Raw genomic sequence first — 21,623 nt, 5'->3', positions numbered from 1 at the left:
AAGCTGTGGAGAAATACATATCTTTGACTAGATGAAACTTCCTATTTTTGGTTCCATTCAGACCCCTGACAACATTTAAATATCATTTATTGTATTTTATTTTTACTCCTAATTATACTGCTTAATATACTTACCTGGTTCTTAAAGCCATAACTCATCAAAAGGAAGAACTTTAGAAGTGCAAAGATTTAAAATTATTTGTGTATTGCTTTACAATTTGAAAACTGCTTTCGCATGTCCAAACTAATTCAACAACCATTTTTTATTTTACCATAAATAGTACCATTTTGGGTACTATTATTATCTCCATACCCACTTTACAGATAAGGAAACCGAGATTCTAAGTGAGGTTAAATGATAAGATGCCGAACATTAATACCTGCATAAATCTTAATTCGAATGTAGCCTTCGTGATGCCAAAATGTCTGCTCTTTCCACTCACTTTTCTATCAATAAGGAGGGAGTGAACGCAAGAGAAGGCATTGCCAGCGTTAGAGAATGAAGATCAAAGCTACACAACCTCATAGAAATGCAAATGAACAGACAATATGTATATAGAAGAGCTCAAAAGACTACTTTATTAAAAATAAAGCAGCCTAAGGTCATTAAGTGTTGAAGTAAACAATGTTAGGCCCCTGGGTATCTATAGTAGATGTTCATGATGTTGATTTGAGTAACTGAGATGAAGTTAACCAGTACTTATTTTTCCTGCTATTTCTTTTTCAATAAGGAAGGAGTTCGGTTTAGAAAGTTCAACATCCCAAGTGGTTAATTTAATAATTATTATTTAGAAAATAATTTTCTTTGGATTTTTTTATATTCAAGATATGAATAAGTTATCACACATGTTACATTGCACTGCAGTAATTGTGATTTTGACAATCTAATGTCTTCATTATTATTTTTCTGATTATAAATGCCTTGTATTTATACGCTTTATAGATTATTTAAAACATGGAGAAAGGTATAAATGAACAGAAAGTAAATGTTGAATTAAAAACTAAAACCAAAATAAAATCTAAACACCTAAAGCTCACCATTGTTAAAATTTGGCATATCCTTCCAGATTCTTTTTTCATGCATTCAGAAATATAACTGATATCATATTAAAAGTATTTAGTATCATGCATTTCTCTACAGACGTAATCATAACCTACATAGTATTCCACTGTAAATAATAATACCTGGTAGTATTTTTAATGGAATAAATTTTATAAAATAATTGTATAGATGATGTTTGACATCTAGAAAGCAGGAGTAAAGACTATTTTCCTATTGTCTTTCTTAAATGAAAATGGAAAAAGTTTAGAACACACTGGGAGCTGCCTGGGTGAACAGTCCCCTGGACGTTTGTTATTTCCTTGTGAAGGCACAGACTGGAGTATGTGAGTGCTGCCCAGGGATTGTGTCCTATGGCATGGTGTCATATACCTCCCTGGTGGACATTCTAATTAGGGAACGTGATCCTCCTTTGGTAGAAGGATGCTCTGCTTGTCATACGTTTAAAGCAGGAATAAAAGACTTCCTTTAGAACCAGCTTTATGCCAGCTCAGGGTTATAATTATTCAGCACTTTGGGGGAATCTCTTCAAAAGGTTGAATTTGAACAGGCATCACTTGCCTCATCATTTTTAGATGTTCATCTTACATTTTTGAAGTTTTGTTCTGTATATTTGAAATGATTTCAGTATAATTGGATTCAATTGAGAGATGGATGTCTGTGAGTTTGATGTTTGAGGCCATGGTAGAACAATTTAGTATTTTACTATTACTTTTTTCTATAAAATTGACTTGAAAGGTTCTAAAATCATATTTACTGCATAATTATAACAGTTAATCTGCGCTACCCATGAAGTAGAGAGCTGAGGGAAGTGTGAGCCTATTGTGAAGGATTAGAATAACGGGGAGCTTGGAGTATGCCTTTTCTGCCTGATGTCTGCTTAAAATAGTCTTTCTCAAAAGCCATTATCTCCAACTCTCTCTGCTGCTGCTTCCATCAGAACACTCTTCACTATTTAAAAAAGTAATATTCCTAATAAAAACCTTCATACTCCTTTGTATTTCCTCTAATGCATCTGGTAAACATGTGTAAGCTTAGACAATGTCAGAAGCTTTTTAATGTCTTTTCTATGTTTGAAGATTTCCCTCAATTTTATTGTGTCCCTATTCTCAATGCAGAATCCAGAAATTTGTCCTCCCAGACTTTTTTGGAGCAGGGATGGAGGCATGCGACCTGGATATTCCCAACCAGAAACATCCTTAGAAAACTTTGATTCACAAGAGAGAATCTGAGGAAGTAATCACCCTCGTGCAAACTAGATCAGGTAAGTCTGATGGCTGAGGAATATGGCTTTTGGGGAGAGTGATGTTAGAAATTTTGGCATCCAGCTCGCAGTGCAGCTTCAGTACATGTCTCCATTGGCAGAAACAGTGTGGTCTGCATGAGTAGTCCCTGAATCTTGCTGTTGGTTGGACATCTTCCAACCCTGACTCCCAGCTCAGATATGTTTTCAGCAAAGCTGATTTTTTTCTGTAAAAAAAAAAATGTGTGGTTTGCAATCCTAAATCCCGAGAAATACACCATATCCCCCTACCCACTATGCGATCCCCCTTTTCCTCTCCAGTGTAAGGCTCTGCTTTATTCTTGTTTATAACTTTCCTCATCTTTATCCAGCATAGTCTTGCATAATTTTTCAGGGCTTACAAGTATATCAACACTGCAATTCTTTTTAGTCAAATCAAATTAAATTATTAAGCACCTCAGGCACCTCTGTAAGGGTTGTTTACTTATTTTTTATGAACAAAAAGTTTTCTCTTGTACTCTTTATAAATAATACTTTTTGAAAATTATGTTTTTAAATTCGTGAGCAAAATCATCATCTCTGTATAATGTGAGCACAGATTTTTCTGGACGGGACTGGTAGAGGGAAAGTGGAACAGAAAGATTAATGTAAAAGGGGAAATCCATATGATTTCATAAACCTAAGTGAAAATAAAAAGTTACAATTTAGATTAAATGCTTCAGTTTAACAGTCACATTTTGTTTGTTCTTATCTAAGTCAATGTGGCATAATGGAAGCACACAAAAAAACGTGAGATGATTGTATTCAATTCCTTCTTTCCTTAGCTCCGTGATTTTTGATAAATTATGGTTTTTGAAACTTTGCTTTGTTCATTTTCGAAATGAAATTATAACACACTGTCCACCTGAGAAGCTTGTTATGGGGGCAAGAGGGTGAAGGTAGCATTACGATAGTGCTTTATAACTTGTAGGAAGGATTATAAGCATTGTTATTTCCAGTGCTTACTTTTTTTTCCTGTAGAATACTATTCATCTCTTGAAAACCTTCTAAGTGCTTCAGAGAATTTAGGATTAAAGTAGGGAACATATCATGCTACACATCTGCTTACTTAATATAAACTTGCAATTTTCATGGATATATATAATTGGGAGAGCATTATAGATAAGAAAATATACCAACATCTCATAATTAGTAATAACTCAAATCTAACCTAAATAGCCACCAAAAAGAGAACACTACTATTTTTTTTTTTTTCTTAGAACTGGGAACCAGGGGATGAAATTTTAGATATAACTAGATTCAGGGACTTAAACACTGTCTTTGACAGCCTTTCTCCTGGACTTTGATTTCTGTTGATTTTCATTTGGTCTCTTTGGGTGTGGGAGCAGAGTTGACTACTGGAAGCTCTAGACTTAACACTCATTCAGTTTAGTAAACCAAACAGAAAGTGAGGCTTTTCCTGATAGTGCCAGCAAAGTTCCACGCGTTTTCATTGTCCCAGCCTGAGTTGTGTGCCTATCTCTGATCCAAACAGATCAGGGGGGTAGAATATTCTCTTTGGTCACATCTGAATCACATGCCCAAATACAATAGCTGGTGGAGTCAGCAAGTAATTTTTGAAACTTGGTGACTGAGAATGGGTGGGAGGGGAGATTCACAAAGAGAGACTAGGCATAAAAATTATGCCCATGTAATACATTTTGGGAAGGATCTATGGCCAATGTATTAAGAAACTTATGTAAAAAGTACTTTAACTTGCCTGAATGAAGTCTTGTTCTCTATAGTTATCTCTGATTTAGTAATCAGTAACTTAGACACCATCCCTATTATCTCTAGGGCAATAGGCTATTTTTACAGAGTTACTGACCATATAAATCACATTATAGTGCTCATGGTACCATCAATGTGGACAGATGCATAGAGAGTATTTCTAAAGAAATGCTCATAGAAGAGAGAAAAACATTAAAGTGATTGCAAGAAGAAAACATTGCAGAATGTGGACATGTGTGGCCTACTTTTGTGAATTTTTAATAAAAGGTTTCTGGCATGTAGAACTGCCATGTCTTCATTAGGATAATGTGGAGGCTGCTACCAAGTAGGACACATATTCCATATGACCCAGGGCACCACTGGGAAGAAAGGACTCTGAGTGTATTAGTTTTAAGCATGATGCTCCCTTCCCATAATACACAGTAAAAGCCAAATGCAGGATTTCCTAACATGAAAAGCAGATATGCAGAACTGGGCAGAGACCTGATTTTGAATTGGAGCATGTGAATGTTTATCTCAATTTTGCCAAGAACTTGCCATGTATCCTGGGGCACATCCTCTTTCCTGACTTGACCTTTGTTTCTCAATTCAAAGATTCAATTCAAAGATTTGAACTTGGCCAAGCACGGTGGCCCACGCCTGTAATCCCAGGACTTTGGGAGGCTGCGATGGGTGGATCACCTGAGGTCAGGAGTTTGAGACCAGTTTAATAACATGGTTAAACCCTGTCTCTACTAAAAATGCAAAAAAATTAGCCAGGTGAGGTGGCAGGTGCCTGTAATCCCAGATACTTGGGAGGCCAAAGCAGGAGAATCGCTTGAATCTAGGAGGCGGAGTTTGCAGTGAGCTGAGATCGAGCCACTGCACTATAGCCTGGGCAACAGAGTGAGACTTGCTCATCCACCAAAAAAAGGTTTGAACTTGATAATACCAAGAGCTACTTCCTGCCCAATGATTTTATCTTAGTAAAAATTCTATGTTTTGATTCTTTTTGAAATATGAATTAATGCAAGTAATACATTTGTGTGGTTCAAAATGTATAACTATCAAAGAAGCACTGTGAATACCTCCGTTCCATTCCCATCTATATCTACCATGTTCTGTACTAATTTCTACTTTTGCTGATTTTTAAAATATCTTTCCAGAGTTTCCTTATGAAAATTCAAACAAATATAATTTATATCCCACCTCCCATTTCTCTCACAGGAGTTACATGTGCCTTGTATTTTTTTTTTTTTTTTTTCTTGAAATGGAGTTTTGCTCTTGTTGCCCAGGCTGGAGTGCAATGGTGTGATCTTGGCTCACCGCTACCTCCATCTCCCGTGTTCAAACGATTCTCCTGCCTCAGTCTCCCAATTAGCAGGGATTACAGGCATGCGCCATATGCCCGGCTAATTTTGTATTTTTAGTAGAGATGGGGTTTCTGCATGTTGGTCAGGCTGGTCTCGAACTCCCGACCTCAGGTGATGTGCCCACCTTGGCCTCCCAAAGTGCTGGGATTACAGGCGTGAGCCACCGCGCCTGGCCAGCATGTGCCTTTTTTTTTTTTTTTAACTGAATATATCATGGACGTTTTTACATATCACTATGTAAGCCACCCTTCATCCTCTATTTAGCCTCTTGCTAAATACAACAGATACAACAGATCCTCAAATAACTTTTTTTTCAACATCATTTTGTTTAGCATTGGTGAGAAAAAAAAATGTTCCAAACAGTGGCCACTGTCTGTCTGGAGTTTGCATGCTGGCATGCTCTACTTATGTCTGCATGGATTTTCTCTGTACTCTACTTTCCTCCCACATCCCAAAGATGTTAGGTTAATTAGTGTGTCTAAATACTCGCAGTCTGGGTGAGTGTACCCTGTGATAGGATGACGTCCGGTCCAAGATTTGTTTCCACCTGGCACCCTGAGCTGCCACATAATAAGCTCAGGCCACTCACAACCCTGAATTGGAATAAGTGGATAAAAAATTATCTTACTTGTTTTTATTAATCTCTTAAAAATACATGTAGAGCTCACATTTATTTCTATGTTTAATATTAGAAGTGTTTGGGTTTTTGTTTAGAACTTTGGTGACGTTTTTGTGACCAGCATGCCATAGGAATTTAACTCTTGCTTGTATGAGTTAGCCTATGAAAAAATTGTTTTTGTTATATCATTTCATTCAAAGTTGCAGTTTCCAAGAATCTATTGAGGACATTAAGTGAGTATTTTGTTCTTAGAAATAATGCTATGCAAGCAGACATACCTGTAAGACAAATACTAGAGGTGGAAAAGCCAGGTCAAAGACCAAATGCTCTTGTAGTTTACATTTTTCAGGACTGCCTTCTCTAGGGTTCATGCAAATTTATACTCAACCTGAAACATGCACTCCAAAAAATACAAGCAAATTGAATACAGTGACCTATAGAAAGAATTGTACACAGTGACCAAGTGGGATTTATCCCAGGATGGCAAGGTTGGTTTGAACATATGAAAATCAATTAATATAATTCATCATATCAATAGAATAAAAACAAAAATTAAATGATTATCTCAATAAACACAGAAAAAGCATTTGACAAAACCCAACTTCCTTTCATGATAAAGATACTACCAACTGGAAAATAGAAGGGAGCTTCCTCAATCTGATAAAAGTCATCTATGAAAACTCATAGCCAAAATTATATTTAATGGCAAAATGAATGCTTTGTCCTAAAATCAGGACCACCTCAATGCTATCTGCTCTTAGCATGACCATACAGCATTACATTAGTGGTGCTAGCCTTAGCAACTAGACAAGACAAGAAAGGCAACTGGATTATAATGGAAGTGAAACTATCTGTATTAGCAGATAACATAATTTTGTATATAGGAAATCCTAAAAAATTCACTTGAAACCTTTTAGAACTACTAAATTAATTCATCCAGGTTTCAGGATACAAGATCATATATAAAAATCAATTTTACTTCTACACACTTGTAATGAACAATCCAAAACTGAAATTAAAACAATTCCTTTTAGAATCATATCAAAAAGAATAAAATACCTAGAAATAAATTTTAACAAAGAAGTAAACCTTAGACTCTGAAAATTACAAGACATTATTGAGAGAAATTAAAGATCTAAACAAGTGGAAAGCATCTCATGTTTATAGATTGGAAGACTTAATTTACGTTGTTAAGATGGCACTACTCCCCAAACTGATCTACATATTCAATACAATCCCTGTCAGAATCTCAGCTTACTTTATGTAGAAATGGGCAAACTAGTTAGAAAATTCAAGTAGTATCGCATAGACCCAGTACAGCCAAGATGATCTTGAAAACTAAGAGCAAACAATGACAATTCACCTTTCCTTATTTCATGACTTAATACAAAGCAATGGTAATTAAGATAGTGTGGTACTGGCACAAGGACAGACATATCGCTCAATAAAACAGAAATGAGAGTCCAAAAATAAGCCCGTATATCTGTGGTCAACTGACTTTCAACAAGGGTTTCAAGACCATGCAATGGGATAAGAATAGACTTTTCAACAAGTGGTGCTTAGACAAGTAGATTTCTACATGCAGAAGAATAAATTTGGACCTCTACTTCATGCCATATACAAAAATTAACTCAAAATCTATCAAAGACCCAAATGTAAGAGTTAAAGTTGTAATATTCTTACAGTAAATGATAGGGGTAATCTTTATGACCTGAGACTTGGCGGAAGATTCTTAGACATGATATCAAAAGCGTAAGCAACAAGAGAAAAATGGATAAATTTGGTTTCATGAAAATGAAAAACATTTGTGCCTTAAAGGACACTATCATTAAACTGATAAGACAACTCACAGAATGGGAGCAATGATTTGCATATTGCATATCTGATGAAGGACCTGTCCCTAGACTATATAAAGAACTCTTACAACTCAGCAATAAAAAGACAATTAACTCAATTTTAAAATGAGCAAAAATCTGAATTACTATTTCTCCTAAAAAGATATAAAAATATATGCTTATTAGTATATGAAAAGATGTAAGAACCAGCGGGTAGGGCCAGGCATTGGGAGAGCTCCCCACGCAGGACAAGATGGCATCTTCTGCACAGCTGGACTTCAACCTTCAGGCTCTTCTGGAGCAACTCAGCCAGGATGAGTTGAGCAAGTTCAAGTCTCTGATCAGAACAATCTCCCTGGGAAAGGAGCTACAGACAGTCCCCCAGATGGAGGTAGACAAGGCTAATGGGAAGCAACTGGTAGAAATCTTCACCAGCCACTCCTACAGCTACTGGGCAGGGATGGCAGCCATCCAGGGCTTTGAAAAGATGAACGAAACCCATCTGTCTGAGAGAGCTGATGAACGTCGTGTGATGCCCCTACTTTCACCCCTCCGGTATAGTGAGTTGATGGCTGAGCTAGATGTTGCTTTAGCCTTGGTTCTGCCTCTGTTTTACATGCATATGTCACTTAACCTTGTTATATATGAAATATCTATATCACCAGTATATTGAGAGAAATAAAGGTGAACTAATTCACATCCCCCCACTCAAAGGACTTTGATCCAAAAGGGCAGAGAAGAGTGGTAGATAAACAATAAGAGCACATGTGATAAGTGTCTTGAATGAGATATGGAAATAAGGCTAGGGGATTCCAGGGGATGGAAACATTCAAGCCTTCAAGAACGTCAAGCAATTCTGTATCAGTAGTTGGCATTTCAATAGACTTTGAAGGATGGAGAATTTGCCACTCTCGACTAGGGGAAAGGATGCCCAAGCGGAGGAACAGCATGAGCAGAAGTAGGAAAGTAAAGGGCAAGCCAGTGAATAGTGACAAATTCAGTTTGATAAGGGTAGCAGTAGAGTTTGTAGGGAAGGATTTTGTGCAGCTAAAGGAATGACAGGGGAGATATCTTCACAAAGAATAGTCAGTCTAGAAGTCCTTTTAGGTAGTCCCAAATTTATAACCATAAACAATGGAAGGAGGACAGTACAAAGAAGAGCTCTACATAAGAAAGCATGAAACTGCTTCAGAATTGCTGTGAGGCTTCTTTCCTCTGGAGATGAAATGTCACCGCATTTCTCAGATGACAATAGTATGATACTGCTCCAAAGGGAAAAGAAAAAGTACTGACTCTGACGACCATAATTGTATCTGGCCATTTTCCCTTTATATCATTGGCTGTACTGCAGGCTTTCAATATAGACTTAGAGGATGACTGGTCCAAAGACTCACCTATTCATGCTCTTGTCCAGAAAAAAAAAGATAAGATGTCCATAGAGTGAATAAATAAGAAATAGCCCAACCAATTCAAACATATTAGGGTATAGCCAAATTTCTTAATTTATTACTTGGTTAGCATAAAATGATAAATATTTCAGAAAAATAGAGGCAATAATCTTTCCCAATATATTATTGTTTTGAAATATATGAATAAATAAAACTAACATCTTAAAGTTGGTAGCTTTTTATTTTCAAAGTGGGTTCACATCTATATTCTCACAGCTTAAGAGATTATCAGAGCATGAAATTTTTGCCCTATTTTACAAATGGGGAGACTGAGAATAAGGTATTGATGATTTTCTGAGAAATAAAAGGCTTTTGAAGTGACCAAAGAGCTAGTGTTAACTTTCCTTTTACAGATGTTGGAACAGAGGCCTGTGGGAGTAGTTGACTTGTCCAAAGACTCAGAACTAGTGACTGATGAAGTTGGGACTCAAATCCTACATTCTACCTCTTAAACCAGGAAACTTCCCTCTACACCCCACTGTTTCTGAAGAGTAAGTAAGAGCTTTCCTTTTGATCATTGCCTCTATATGATTCAGCAAATACCCAATTTCTATTTCACAAGAATGTGGTCGAGTCTATTAAACGTCCCGTAGACGTGAGCATCCGCACAGTTTCTTCCCTCCTGCACTCTCTTAAATGATACATTCCTTACCTGCACAGGGGTGACATTTAAAATAAAGCCAAATAATTTTCTGTTTTTGAAAATGTCAAAGATGATCAGGGATCACATCCAGGCTTGGAGCTACGGTACCTTTTTTTTTTTTTTTTTTAATGACTGCGCAGTTTAAACACATATGGGTAGATATAATCTCTGGGTTTCTCCTGGTGAGCTGAGGTTTTGAAATTCACTTAATCCCTTGCTATCTTAGAATCAGTATCATGCACGATATAGGCCAACCAAAATTTAGTGTTTATGGTTATATAAAAAAAATCATGGCAGGCTGTAAGTCAACGAAGGACAAGAACAGTTTGCCACTTCATAAGCTTTAGATGATCCAGATAATTTAGAAAATTCTTTCCTCAAGGAAAAATAACATTCATTACAGACAAAAAAAACAGCTGATGACAGTATTTGTGATACACAAAATATCCTATTTTTAATAGTCATCACATATGGATTGTTATTTGGATACAGAAAAAATATTTTTGTAGTTCTACCTTCAAAGAGGATGGTAAAAGTTTTATGCGCAAGTGACTCATAGCTTTTCTTTCCATCCTCATTTTGTGTGATCTTAGGAAAAAAACCCTTCATCTCTATGGTGATTCAGTTGACCATTTTTGATCATGTATTTATAGTTTCTCTGTCAACAAATGCTTTTTTTTAGGGCTTCCTAGATGTTATGATATAAAAATTGTATGGCTACTGGCTAGTTAACAAACACTTGCCTTATAATTTTGGAAGAGAGCAAATTTTCTTTTGTATACTTTTTATTAACATGAATATAGTGGCTCCAAAGGGCTGGACTGGTGCATGGAGTTCCCCCAAGTGATGAAGCAGTGCATGGGTAAGTTGTCAGACAGCGCAGTCACCAGTCACCAGAAAATGACTGAAGGCAGCACTCTTTCTTCATATGGGGATTTCCATGTTTCTTCATCAAGCTTGTGTCATGTTTCTACTTAGCTGCATTACAAAATTTTCTTTTGTGGAGAGCATGGGATTTAGCTATGCATTTTGTGAAAGCATGTTTATAATTAATTGAGTAACTATACTGCTTAGGAATCACAAGAGGCCGTCACTGGGCCTGGTTTTGGGCTCTGGCAAATAGCATGGGTAATGAGGCAGAGGAGGTGACGGTAGAGAAGTCAGGGTAAGATAAGGGTTTAGCCTGGGCACAGTGGCTCAATGCCTGTAATCCCAGCACTTTGAGAGATAGTGGATCACCTGAGGTCAGGAGTTCAAGACCAGCCTGACCAACATGGTGAAACCCTGTCTCTACTAAAAATACAAAAATTAGCTGGATGTGGTGGTGGGCGCCTATGGTCCCAGCTACTCAGGAGGCTAAGGCAGGAGAATTGCTTGAACCCGGGAGGTAGAGGTTGCAGTGAGGTGAGATTGTGCCACTGCACTCCAGCCTGGGCGAGAGACTGAGATTCAGTCTCAAAAAAAAAAAAAAAAAAAAAAGAAAGAAAAAAGAAAGGTTTAGTTTCGGATCTTTAGGCATCATCATGGCAACAAGTGACTGATCTTTCTTGCTTTCTTGCCTGTCAGAGACACGGAGTGAGAGAAACTTCTGGGGATCCCTGCTGTGTGTTACAACAGGCTGTTGCTCCTTAACCTGTAGTTCAAGGGTATCACTAGAATAGGTGAATTCCGTAAGAAAATGAAAAAGGAGTTTATTAAAGTCTATTAAAGCAAACCCAAGGACTTAATCCCTAAAATGTTCTCATAAGATGGCAGGCAGAGCATAAAATCAAAAGTAAGTCTCCTATTCCACCTCCTCATTGCAGATTCACTGCCAGAAGTGACTTAGTTTACCTTTTCTGATTTGCGTTTTTCTGGTGGGCACCTACAGCTACTCACTCCATTGCCCATAAGTTTGAGAAATAAACATAATTTTTTCAATTTCTTGATCCATCAGTGTTCAGCAGTAGTAGGTGATTCCAAAAACAAAAGATGTAGTGTTTGCTCTTGCATAATACAACCTTACTCCCATCTCTCCTTCTCTCCTGTCTCCTAGTTCATAAGAGTTTTATCATTTTAAACATTTTAACATTTCCATGGTTTATAGATTTGAGACCTTTTTTTTGAAAGGTGGAGTCTCGCTCTGTTGCTTAGGCTGGAGTGCAATGGCGTGATCTCGGCTCACTGCCACCTCTGCCTCCTGGGTTCAGGCAATTCTCCTGTCTCAGCTTCCCAAGTAGCTGGGACTACAGGCATGTGCCACCATGCCCAGCTAATTTTTGTACTTTTTAGTAGAGACAGGGTTTCACTATGTGTTTGCCAGGCTAGTCCCAAACTCCTGACCTCAGGTGATCCACCCGCCTCGGCCTCCTAAAGTGCTGGGATTACAGGCATGAGCCACTGTGCCCGGCCCAGATTTGATACTTTTGTGCTTTGCTTACAACTTGAAATAATAAAATTCAGCAGTGTTTACATTATTAGGATAAGGCAAATATTATTCACTGCAGAACCAAGTAGTGAAATTTGATCTGTAGAAAAAAGGAAATGTAATCTTAAAACCTTACGTTTGAGTCACATTAAAGAGAATTTTCTGCAAGTCAAGAACAAGTGAATTCTCTTTTATTACAGCCTGTTAATTGTTCATTGTAATGCCATATTTTATATCAATTCATATGTAAACCATGAGGGGGCAAGGCTTTCAGGTATTTGCCTGGGAAACTGAGGTGTTTGGAGAAAATGTCTAAGAGAAGAGATAAGGAATGAGTGAGGACTGTTTGATCAATGAGGTTTTAATTGTCACAGCAAAGAGGCCTTTCATAAACTTGTTCCTGGCTCCGAGACAGGAAGCAAACAGGTAATAAATAAGACAATTATTTTCAGTGAAACTTCTGTAGGTTAGTTAAGGCATAGGGTATTATTGCTTTGATGATTTGATATACTGCTAACTGAATAAAATATAAAAAGGGTAAGAGAAATAATTACGTAACTCTATCCAGTGAATTTTCCAGGACTTGAACAAAAACATTCAATGATACTGGCTTACAGGGCCTAGTGGAGATGGTGGAGTTAGTGAACATAGTGTACAAGGGTGGCTGGAACATGGCAGAATGTAGTAGAAACAGCTACTTTATGCAATGGACATGGGGCTCTCAAGAAGCAGATGTGGACCAAGCAAAAGTGGCAGTACCTAGAAAGAGCTACAGCTCTCACTGAAAGCAATTCACACCTGGAAGAAAGTATAGCACCCACTGTATGTTGTTGTGCCCAACAGATTTTACTGTCCCTAGAAAAAGAAAATTGGTTTAGAAGATGGGAAGAAGGGGTGGATGTCATATGAAAAATGAGATGGGAAGAAGGGGTGGATGTCATATGAAAGATGAGATGGGAAGAAGGGGTGAATGTTACATGAAAAAGATGAGCAGCTTTTTCATGAGATTTCCCTGAGGACATAATTAGGAGAGAGAGAGTAGAGGGAAAAAACACTAGTCAAAATTTTGTGTGTATATATATATATATATAGTATTTTGTATAGATCCTTGATAAATGTAAACACTTTAATTTGCAGTTGTATGAAGACATTTTTCTAGAGCAATATTACATTGTGGGAAAAAGTATGAGATTTTGGTCAGAGGAAGAACTATGTTTGAAAAGCTCTTGCACAAGTCTCTCTAAGATGATCTGAGCCTCATTTTTTCTAACCTGTAAATTGGGAATAAGAAACCCCCTCTTTCTTACTAGGTGTAAGAATGAACTGGAGAGATGTGAAAATCACATGTGAAACCCAATGGGTTATAGGACTATTGGCTTTTCTTCTACAGAATAATCTAATTTTAGAAATACTCTTCTTCGGATACCTGCTCCCCAAAATCTGGAGCTCAGATAAACCTTTTTATCCCTTGTTTACTAAGCAGCAGTGATAAATGTAATATTTACCCACCTCATTAATACAGTTATCTGGCTTGGTCTACTCTAGGGTCAAATGTATCGTCGGTGTTTTGACTTCTTTCAAGAACACTCAGAGAAGGGTATAGGTTATGGTCCTGAAAAATAATAACTTTATTGCCCAGACTGTCCTAGGCAGAATTTTCTCCTGAGATGACAGTTCAAATTCCCTATTCCTGACTACCAGATGAATCAACACAACTTATGAAAGCAAATAAGTAATAAATACGTGACAGTTCAAATTCCCTTTTCCTGACTACCAGGTGAATCAACACAACTTATGGATTTATTAACAAACCTATTGGTATTGTTGAGGATTTTAAAAATAAATTAATTTTTGTTATTATAAGTCGTTATCTAGATTTTTTCAATACTTATTGATTGTACTTATGTGAGGGTAGTAATCAGTATGGTAGAAGAGGAAGAGCACTAGAATACAATTTCAAAAAATGGGGAACTTAAACTTGGTTTATTCTCTTCCTTCCTTTCTCTTATTTCCTTGTTTTCTTTTTCTTTTTTTTTTCTTTTTGAGACAGAGTCTCTCTCTGTTGCCCGGGCTGGAGTGCGATGGTGCGATCTTGGCTCACTGCAACCTCAGCCTCCTGGGTTCAAGTGAATCTCCTGCCTCAGCCTCCTGAGAAGCTGGAATTTCAGGCGCCCACCACCACCCCTGGCTAATTTTTGTATTTTTAGTAGAGACGAGGTTTCGCCATGTTGGCCAGGCTGGGTGATTCACCTGCCTCGGCCTCCCAAAGTGCTGGGATTACAGGCATGAGCCACTGCCCCCAGCCCCTCTTATTTCTAATTAATAAATAATATTTGTATTTATTTACGGGGTATAAAAAAGGCCATCAGGAAAACATTCACTGAAGTCTTACTTGTAGAACTTAAACTTGAAAAATGAGTAGAATTTGGACATGTGGAGATAGACCTAGATTGTGAGACTTAGAAACGACACATGCAAAGGTTCTGAGGTCAAAAATCATGGCCCGTATACAAGAAATGGTGAAAGAGTATCATTTGGCTTGAGTTTGAGCGTGAGAAACGGAATGTTAAGCTACCATTTCACACTAATGACTATGAGGCAGAATTAAAAAGTGTTTCCTAATATGCAATGTAGAAAAGCCAAATGTAAAATTACATCTCTATGCTGACTTCAGCTTCATAAATTATGTCTGCTCATGAGCAAAGGCTGAAAGGAAATGCTACCCACAACAAAATTTATAAACAGATGGTATTAGACTAGAAATTTCTCATTTTTAATTTTTTTATTGTTGTTACACATTAAATAGTTGGAAATGCATGAAAGTAGTTTGTGGATGGGTACATTTTATGAATGTGAGACTTTCAGACATTTATACATACCTTAAAAATATAACTAAATTGCACATGAAACTCAGTGGCCATTATTCACACTCTAATTTCTAGGAATCCAGCACGATGAAAATTCTAGAAATTCTCCTTTCCTTTCTCATTTGAAAGGCGGCATAAAGTACATATGCAAGGTGTTCCTGTTTATAGCAAAGACACATCTAATATGTAACCATCTGAGAGGAAGGGCTGATTTTTTAGCAGGGCATTATGATGACAAAGCTTGGCAATCTGTCAAAAAAGTAAAACATGGAGAATTATTTAAATTAAAGTGATAAAATTCAAAGATTACATAACATTTCATAGAGGCTGAGTTATGCTCAAGGGACTCACTTATTAGGCAGTCTTACGATAGAAGGTGAAATATATCCATCTATTCAAAAAGCAGTTTATTGCTCACCTCATTGTCGTGCTAACCTCAGCATTCTCTCAAGGTAGCTCGAAGCAGAATTAGTTGCAACAGTGTTCATAGGTCTATCCACATCCATCTTATCGCCAAGATGAACTACATTTGTTTGCAGGAAAAAAGGGAGAAGATGTCATTGATTGCTATAACTTATTGTAAAGCTGCATACTTATTTGGTGCTTTTATTAAATTTGTTTTTTCTAATCATCAAAATATATACGTATGTATTGTTATCTTCTGCAATGCGTTTGACTTCTCAGAAGCTATAGTCAGACATTAAGCAGAATAACTTACTTGACTAAATCACTAAATTTTGTGCTGTTAAGACTGGAAAAAATTACACATCAAACCACCTCATTTTATACAGGGAAACTGAGGATCAGAGAGAGCAATATTTCCATGCAATTTCACAGTAAAATTCAGTGGTAATGAAAGGCTAAAAAAAAAGTCTCTTCCTTCCCCATTTAGTACTCTCTTTCTAAGTAACATACCACGTTTTTATTGGAAATACAGAGTAGGTTAAAGGAAAACAATTATAAGCATGTCTTAGAACATTAAAGTAGGAAATTAAATTTGATTTATGGAAGAAAAAAAGAAATTAAATTTACCTCCCTTTTAGAAGAGTAGTAATTATCACATTGCTCAATGATGGAAATGGGCATTGTTAGAGAGTGACTTGGGGCTGATATGTGTCATCTTTATCTTTCTTATGTGTCCTTCACTATGATTACTCACTAATATAAACTAAAATGATGCTCTTTGAAAACGGCAATAGAAGGAAACAGTCAATAGTTAATACTGAAATATTTATTTACTTTCTAACTACAGTGAGCCCAGTAAAAGGCTCTAGAGGGCTACTACAGCATGACAGGTTCTTATTCTTGAGGAAATTAAAATCTAGTTAGAAAAGGAAGTATAAAATATACAATAAATCAACAAATAATACCAAAAGAATGCACTTATTTGCAAATTTATTGCATATAATCACTAAGAAGACATACAAGTGACCAACAGACATATGAAAAATTGCTCAACATCACTAATCATCAGAGAAATGCAAGTTCAAACCTCAATGAAGTACCATCTCACAGCAGTCAGAATGGCTATTATTAAGAAGTCAAAAAACAAAAAACAGCTGTTGGTGAGGATACGGAGAAAAGGAAATGCTTATACACTGTTGGTGGGAATGTAAATTGGTACAACCTCTATGGAAAACAGGATGGAGACTTCTCAAAGAACTAAAAATAGAACTATCATGGAATCATCAATCCCACTATTGGGTACCCACCCAAAGGAAAATAAATCATTATATAAAAAAGACACCTGCAGAAAGAGGAGGCAGAGCAAGATGTCCAAATAGAAGCCTTCACTAATCATCCTGACTGCAGGAATATTAAACTGAACACTCTCTCTCTCTCTCTCTCACACACACACACACACACACACACACACACAATCACCTTCGTAAGAACCATAAATCAGGTGAGTAATCACAGTACCTGGTTTTAATGTGATATCACTGAAGGAGACACTAAAGATAGGAGAGGCAATCTTGAGTTGCCAGTGTCACCCCTCCTCCATCCCCCAGCAGCAGCCACATGTCACAGAGAGAGAATCTGTGCACTTGGGGAAGGAAGAGCACAGTGACAAAGGGATTTTGCTCTAGAAGTCAGTGCTGCCCTGTCACAGTGGAAAGCAACGCCAGGCAGAACTCAGCTGGAGCCTGTGAAGGGATTATTTAGCCCTAACCAGAAGAGAAGTACCCACCCTCCCGTCAGAACCTGAATTCTGGCAAGCCCCACCACTGTTGCCCAAAGTGCTCTGGGATTCTAAATAAACTTTAAAAGCAGTCTAGGGCACAAGGACTGCAATTCCTGGGCATGTCCTGGTGCTGTGCTGGGCTCAGAGCCAGCAGACTTGGGGGACAAGTGAGCTAGTGAGATACCAGCTTTGTCCACCGAGTGATTGCTTGCACCACACCTCCCAAACTCCAGGCAGCACAACTTGCAGCTCCAGGAAAGACTCCTTCCCTCCTCATGAGAAGAGGAGGGGGAAGAGTAAAGAGGTCTTTGTTTTACAACTTGGATACCGGCTTAGCCAGAGTAGGACAGAACACCAGCAGAGTTGTGAGGGTCTGATTTCAGGACCCCACTCCTAGACGACATTTCTAGACATAGCCTAGGCCAGAAGGGAACCTGCTGCCTTGAAGGGAAGGACTGACTCCTGGCAGGAGTCATCATCTGCTGACTAAAGAGCCTTTGGGCCCTGAGTAATCAGCAGTGGTAGCCAGGCAGTGCTCACTGTGGGCCTTGGGTGAGCCTCGGTAGCCAGTTCGCCATGGGCCTTGGGTGAGACTCAGAGACGTGCTGGCTTCAGGTGTGACCTAGTGCATTCCCAGCTATGCTGGCTATGGGAAGAGACTCCCTCTGCTTGAGAAAATGTGATAGAAGAGTAAAAGGGACTTTATCTTGCAGCTTAGGTATCAGCTTGGCCACAGTGGGATAGAGCACCAAATGGGCTCTTGGGGTTCACAATTCTATACATTGCCTCTTGGATGGCATTTCTGAACCTGTGTTATGTCACAGGGGAGCCCACTGCCCTGTAGATAAAGCCCCAGGCATTTACAAGAAGTTAACTGAAGACCACTTGGGCCTTGAGTGAATGTTGGTGGTAGACTGGCTGATATGGTTCAACTCTGTGTCCTCACCAAAATCTCATCTTGAATTGTATTCCCGTAATTCCCACGTGTTATAGGAGGGACCCAGTGGGAGAGAACTTGAATCTTGGAGGTGGTTTCCTCCATCCTGTTCTCACAGGAGTGAGTAAGTCTCACGTGATCTGATGGGTTTGTCAGGGGTTTCCACTTTTGCATCTTTATTTTCTCTTGCCGCTGAGATGTAAGAAATGCCTTTTGCCTCCTGCCATGATTCTCAGGTCTCCCCAGCCATGTGGAACTGTAAGTCCAATTAAACCTCTTTCTCCCCAGTCTCAGGTTTGTCTTTATCAGCAGCTTGAAAACAGACTAATACAGTAAATTGGTACCAGTAGAGTGGGGGACTGCTGAAAAGATACCTGAATACATGGAAGCCACTTTGGAACTGGGTATTAGACAGAGGTTGAAGCAGTTTGGAGGGCTCAGAAGACAGAAGAATGTGGGAAAGTTTGGAACCTCCTAGAGACTTGTTGAATGGCTTTGACAAAAATTCTGAGAGTGATAAGAACAATAAGGTCCAGGCTGAAGTGGTCTCAGATGGAGATGAGGAACTTGTTGGGAATCAGAGCAAAGGTGACTCTTGTTATGTTTCAGCAAAGAGACTGGTTGCATTTTGCCCCCACCCTAGAGATTTGTGGAACTTTGAACTTGAGAGAGATAATTTAGGGTATCTGGCAGAAGAAATTTCTAAGTGGCAAAGCATTCAAAAGGTGATTTGGGTGATGTTAAAAGCATTACATTTAAAAAAGGAAACAGCATAAAAGTTTGGAAAATTTGTAGCCTGACAATATGATAGAAGAGAAAATCCCATTTTCTGAGGAGAAATTCAAGCCAGCTGCAGAAATTTGCATAAGTAACAAGGAGTCGAATGTTAATACCCAAAGCAATTGGAAAAATGTCTTCAGGGCATGCCATAGGTCTTCGTGACAGCCCCTCACATCACAGACCTGGAAGCTTAGGAGGAAAAAATGATTTTGTGGGCTCGACCCAGGGTCCCCATGCTGTGTGTAGCCTAGGGACTTTGTGCCCTGCATCCCAGTGCCCCAGCCATTGCTAAAAGGGGCCGAGGTACAGCTCCACCCATGGTTTCTGGGGGTGCAAGCTCCAAACCTTGGCAGCTTCCACATGGTGTTGAGCCTGAGGGTGTACAGAAGTCAAGAATTGAGGTTTGGGAGCTTCCACCTAGATTTCGGAGGATATATGGAAACAACTGGATGCCCAGGCAGAAGTTTGCTGCAGGGGTGGGGCTTTCATGGAGAACCTCTGCTAGGGCAGTTTGGGAGGGAAATGTGGGGTTAGAGCCCCCACACAGAGTCCCTACTGAGGCACTGCCTAGTGGAGCTGTTAAGAAGAGGGCCACTGGCCTCCAGAGACCAGAATGGTATATCCACTGACAGCTTGCACTGTGTGCCTGGAAAAGCCACAGACACTCAATGCCAGCTTGTGAAAGCAGCCAAGAGGGAGGCTATACCCTGCAAAGGCACAGGGGTGGAGCTGCCCAAGATTATGGGAACCTACCTTTCTTGCATCAGTGTGATCTGGATATGAGACATGGAGTCAAAGGAGATCATGTTGTAGCTGTAGAATTTCACTACCCTGCTGGATTTCAGACTTGCATGGGACCTGTAACCTCTGTTTCGGCCAATTTCTCCTATTTGGAATGACTATATTTACGCAATACCTGTAACCCCATTGTATCTAGGAAGTAACTAGCTTGCTTTTGATGTTACAGGCTTGTGGGTGGAAGGGACCTGCCTTGTCTCAGATGACACTTTGGACTTTTGGGTTAATGCTGAAATGAGTTAAGACTTTGGAGGATTGTTGGGAAGGCATGATTTGTTTTGAAATGTGGGGACATGAGATTTGGAGGGGCCAGGGGCGGAATGATATGGTTTGGCTCAGTGTTCCTACCCAAATCTCATCTTGAACTGTACTCCTATAATTCCCACATGTTGTGGGAGGGACCTGGTGGGAGACAATTTGAATCATGGGGGCAGTTTCCCCCATACTGTTCTTATGGTAGTGAATCAGTCTCACAAGATCTGATGGTTTTATCAGGGGTTTCTGCTTTTGCCACTTCCTCATTTTCTCTTGCCCCTGCCATGTAAGAAGTGCCTTTCACCTCCTGCCATGATTATGAGGCCTCCCCAGCCATGTGGAACTGTAAGTCCAATGAAACCTCTTTCTCTTCCTGATCTCGGATATGTCTTTGTCAGCAGTGTGAAAATGGACTGATACACTGGTGGTATTTGCTGTGGGCCTGAGGCAGTGTTGACCGTGGGGAGAGACTCCTCTGCTTGTGCAAAGGGGAAAGGAGAATAATAAGGACTTTGTTTTGTTGCTTATGTGCCAGATCAGCCAGAGTAGAAGAGAGCACCAGGTAGATTCCTAAAGTTTCTCACTCCAGCCTTGGATCCCAAGTGGACTCTCTGGACTTACCCAGGGCTGGAGAAAACTTTCTGTCTCGAAGGAAAGAACACAAATAGCAGAAGTAAGTCCTTAAGTATAAATAACAACATTTAATGTCAATAGACTAAACTATCTATTCAGAAGACATAGAGTGGCTGAATGGATTTAAAAAAATCACCAACACTCTGTAGCCTAAAAGAAACACACCTCACCTATCAAGACAGACTGAAAATAAAGGGAAGACACAAAGAGGTTATTATATAATAATGAAGGGTTCAATTCAGCAAGAAGATATAAGAATTGTAAATACAAATGCACGTAACCCTGGAGCACCCTGATTTATAAAGCAACTATCATTAGAGCTAAAGGGAGAGCTTGATCCCAATACAATAATAGCTGGAGAGTTCAACATCAAACTTTCAGGATTGAAAAGATAATTCAGACAAAATAAAGATGCATTAGACTGAAAAGGCACTGTACACCAAATGTCCCTAATAGAACATTTCATTCAATGGCTGCAGAATACACATTTTACTCCTAAGCACATGAATCATTCTCAAGAATAGACCATATAGGCCACAAAATAAGTCTTCAAAAACTCAAAAAAAAAATTGAAATTATATCAAATATCTTCTCTCTAGAATGGAATAAAATGAAAATTAATTACAAGAGGGATTTTGGAAACCATAAAAAAACAGAAATTGTACAGTATACTCCTCAATGACCAGTGGATAAATGAAGAAATTAAGAAGGAAATTAAATATTTCTTGAAACAAGTGATAACGAAAATACAACATACCAAAACCTATGGGATACCGTAGAAGCAGTACTGGG

At 38.6% G+C, this 21,623-nt stretch overlaps 2 protein-coding genes across 3 annotated transcripts in view; both read left to right on the top strand.

Annotated features, from left to right (window-relative positions):
* Positions 1 to 21,623, top strand: part of CCDC50 (coiled-coil domain containing 50) — a 179,718-nt gene that overhangs the window by 128,268 nt on the left and 29,827 nt on the right. For both annotated transcript variants that reach the window (XR_007723317.1, XR_007723318.1), the window contains exons 17-18: positions 2,178 to 2,323; positions 9,680 to 9,817. The gene's annotated coding sequence lies outside the window, so the exon portion shown is untranslated. The remainder of the gene's footprint in view (positions 1 to 2,177; positions 2,324 to 9,679; positions 9,818 to 21,623) is intronic.
* PYDC2 (pyrin domain containing 2) lies at positions 8,132 to 8,616 on the top strand. Its single transcript, XM_050779281.1, has one exon. It carries the CDS (start codon positions 8,132 to 8,134, stop codon positions 8,549 to 8,551), a length of 420 nt encoding a protein of 139 aa, XP_050635238.1. The 3' UTR covers positions 8,552 to 8,616.

Source organism: Macaca thibetana, chromosome 2 (genome assembly GCF_024542745.1).
Source record: "Macaca thibetana thibetana isolate TM-01 chromosome 2, ASM2454274v1, whole genome shotgun sequence".
NCBI classification, from domain to species: domain Eukaryota; kingdom Metazoa; phylum Chordata; class Mammalia; order Primates; family Cercopithecidae; genus Macaca; species Macaca thibetana.
Note: the sequence above shows the minus strand (reverse complement) of the source record. Positions and strands in the feature narration are given on the sequence as shown.

Bases quoted from the DNA above. Each gene is read 5' to 3' on its own strand.
- PYDC2 (XM_050779281.1), top strand. From the start codon at position 8,132: ATGGCATCTTCTGCACAGCTGGACTTCAACCTTCAGGCTCTTCTGGAG.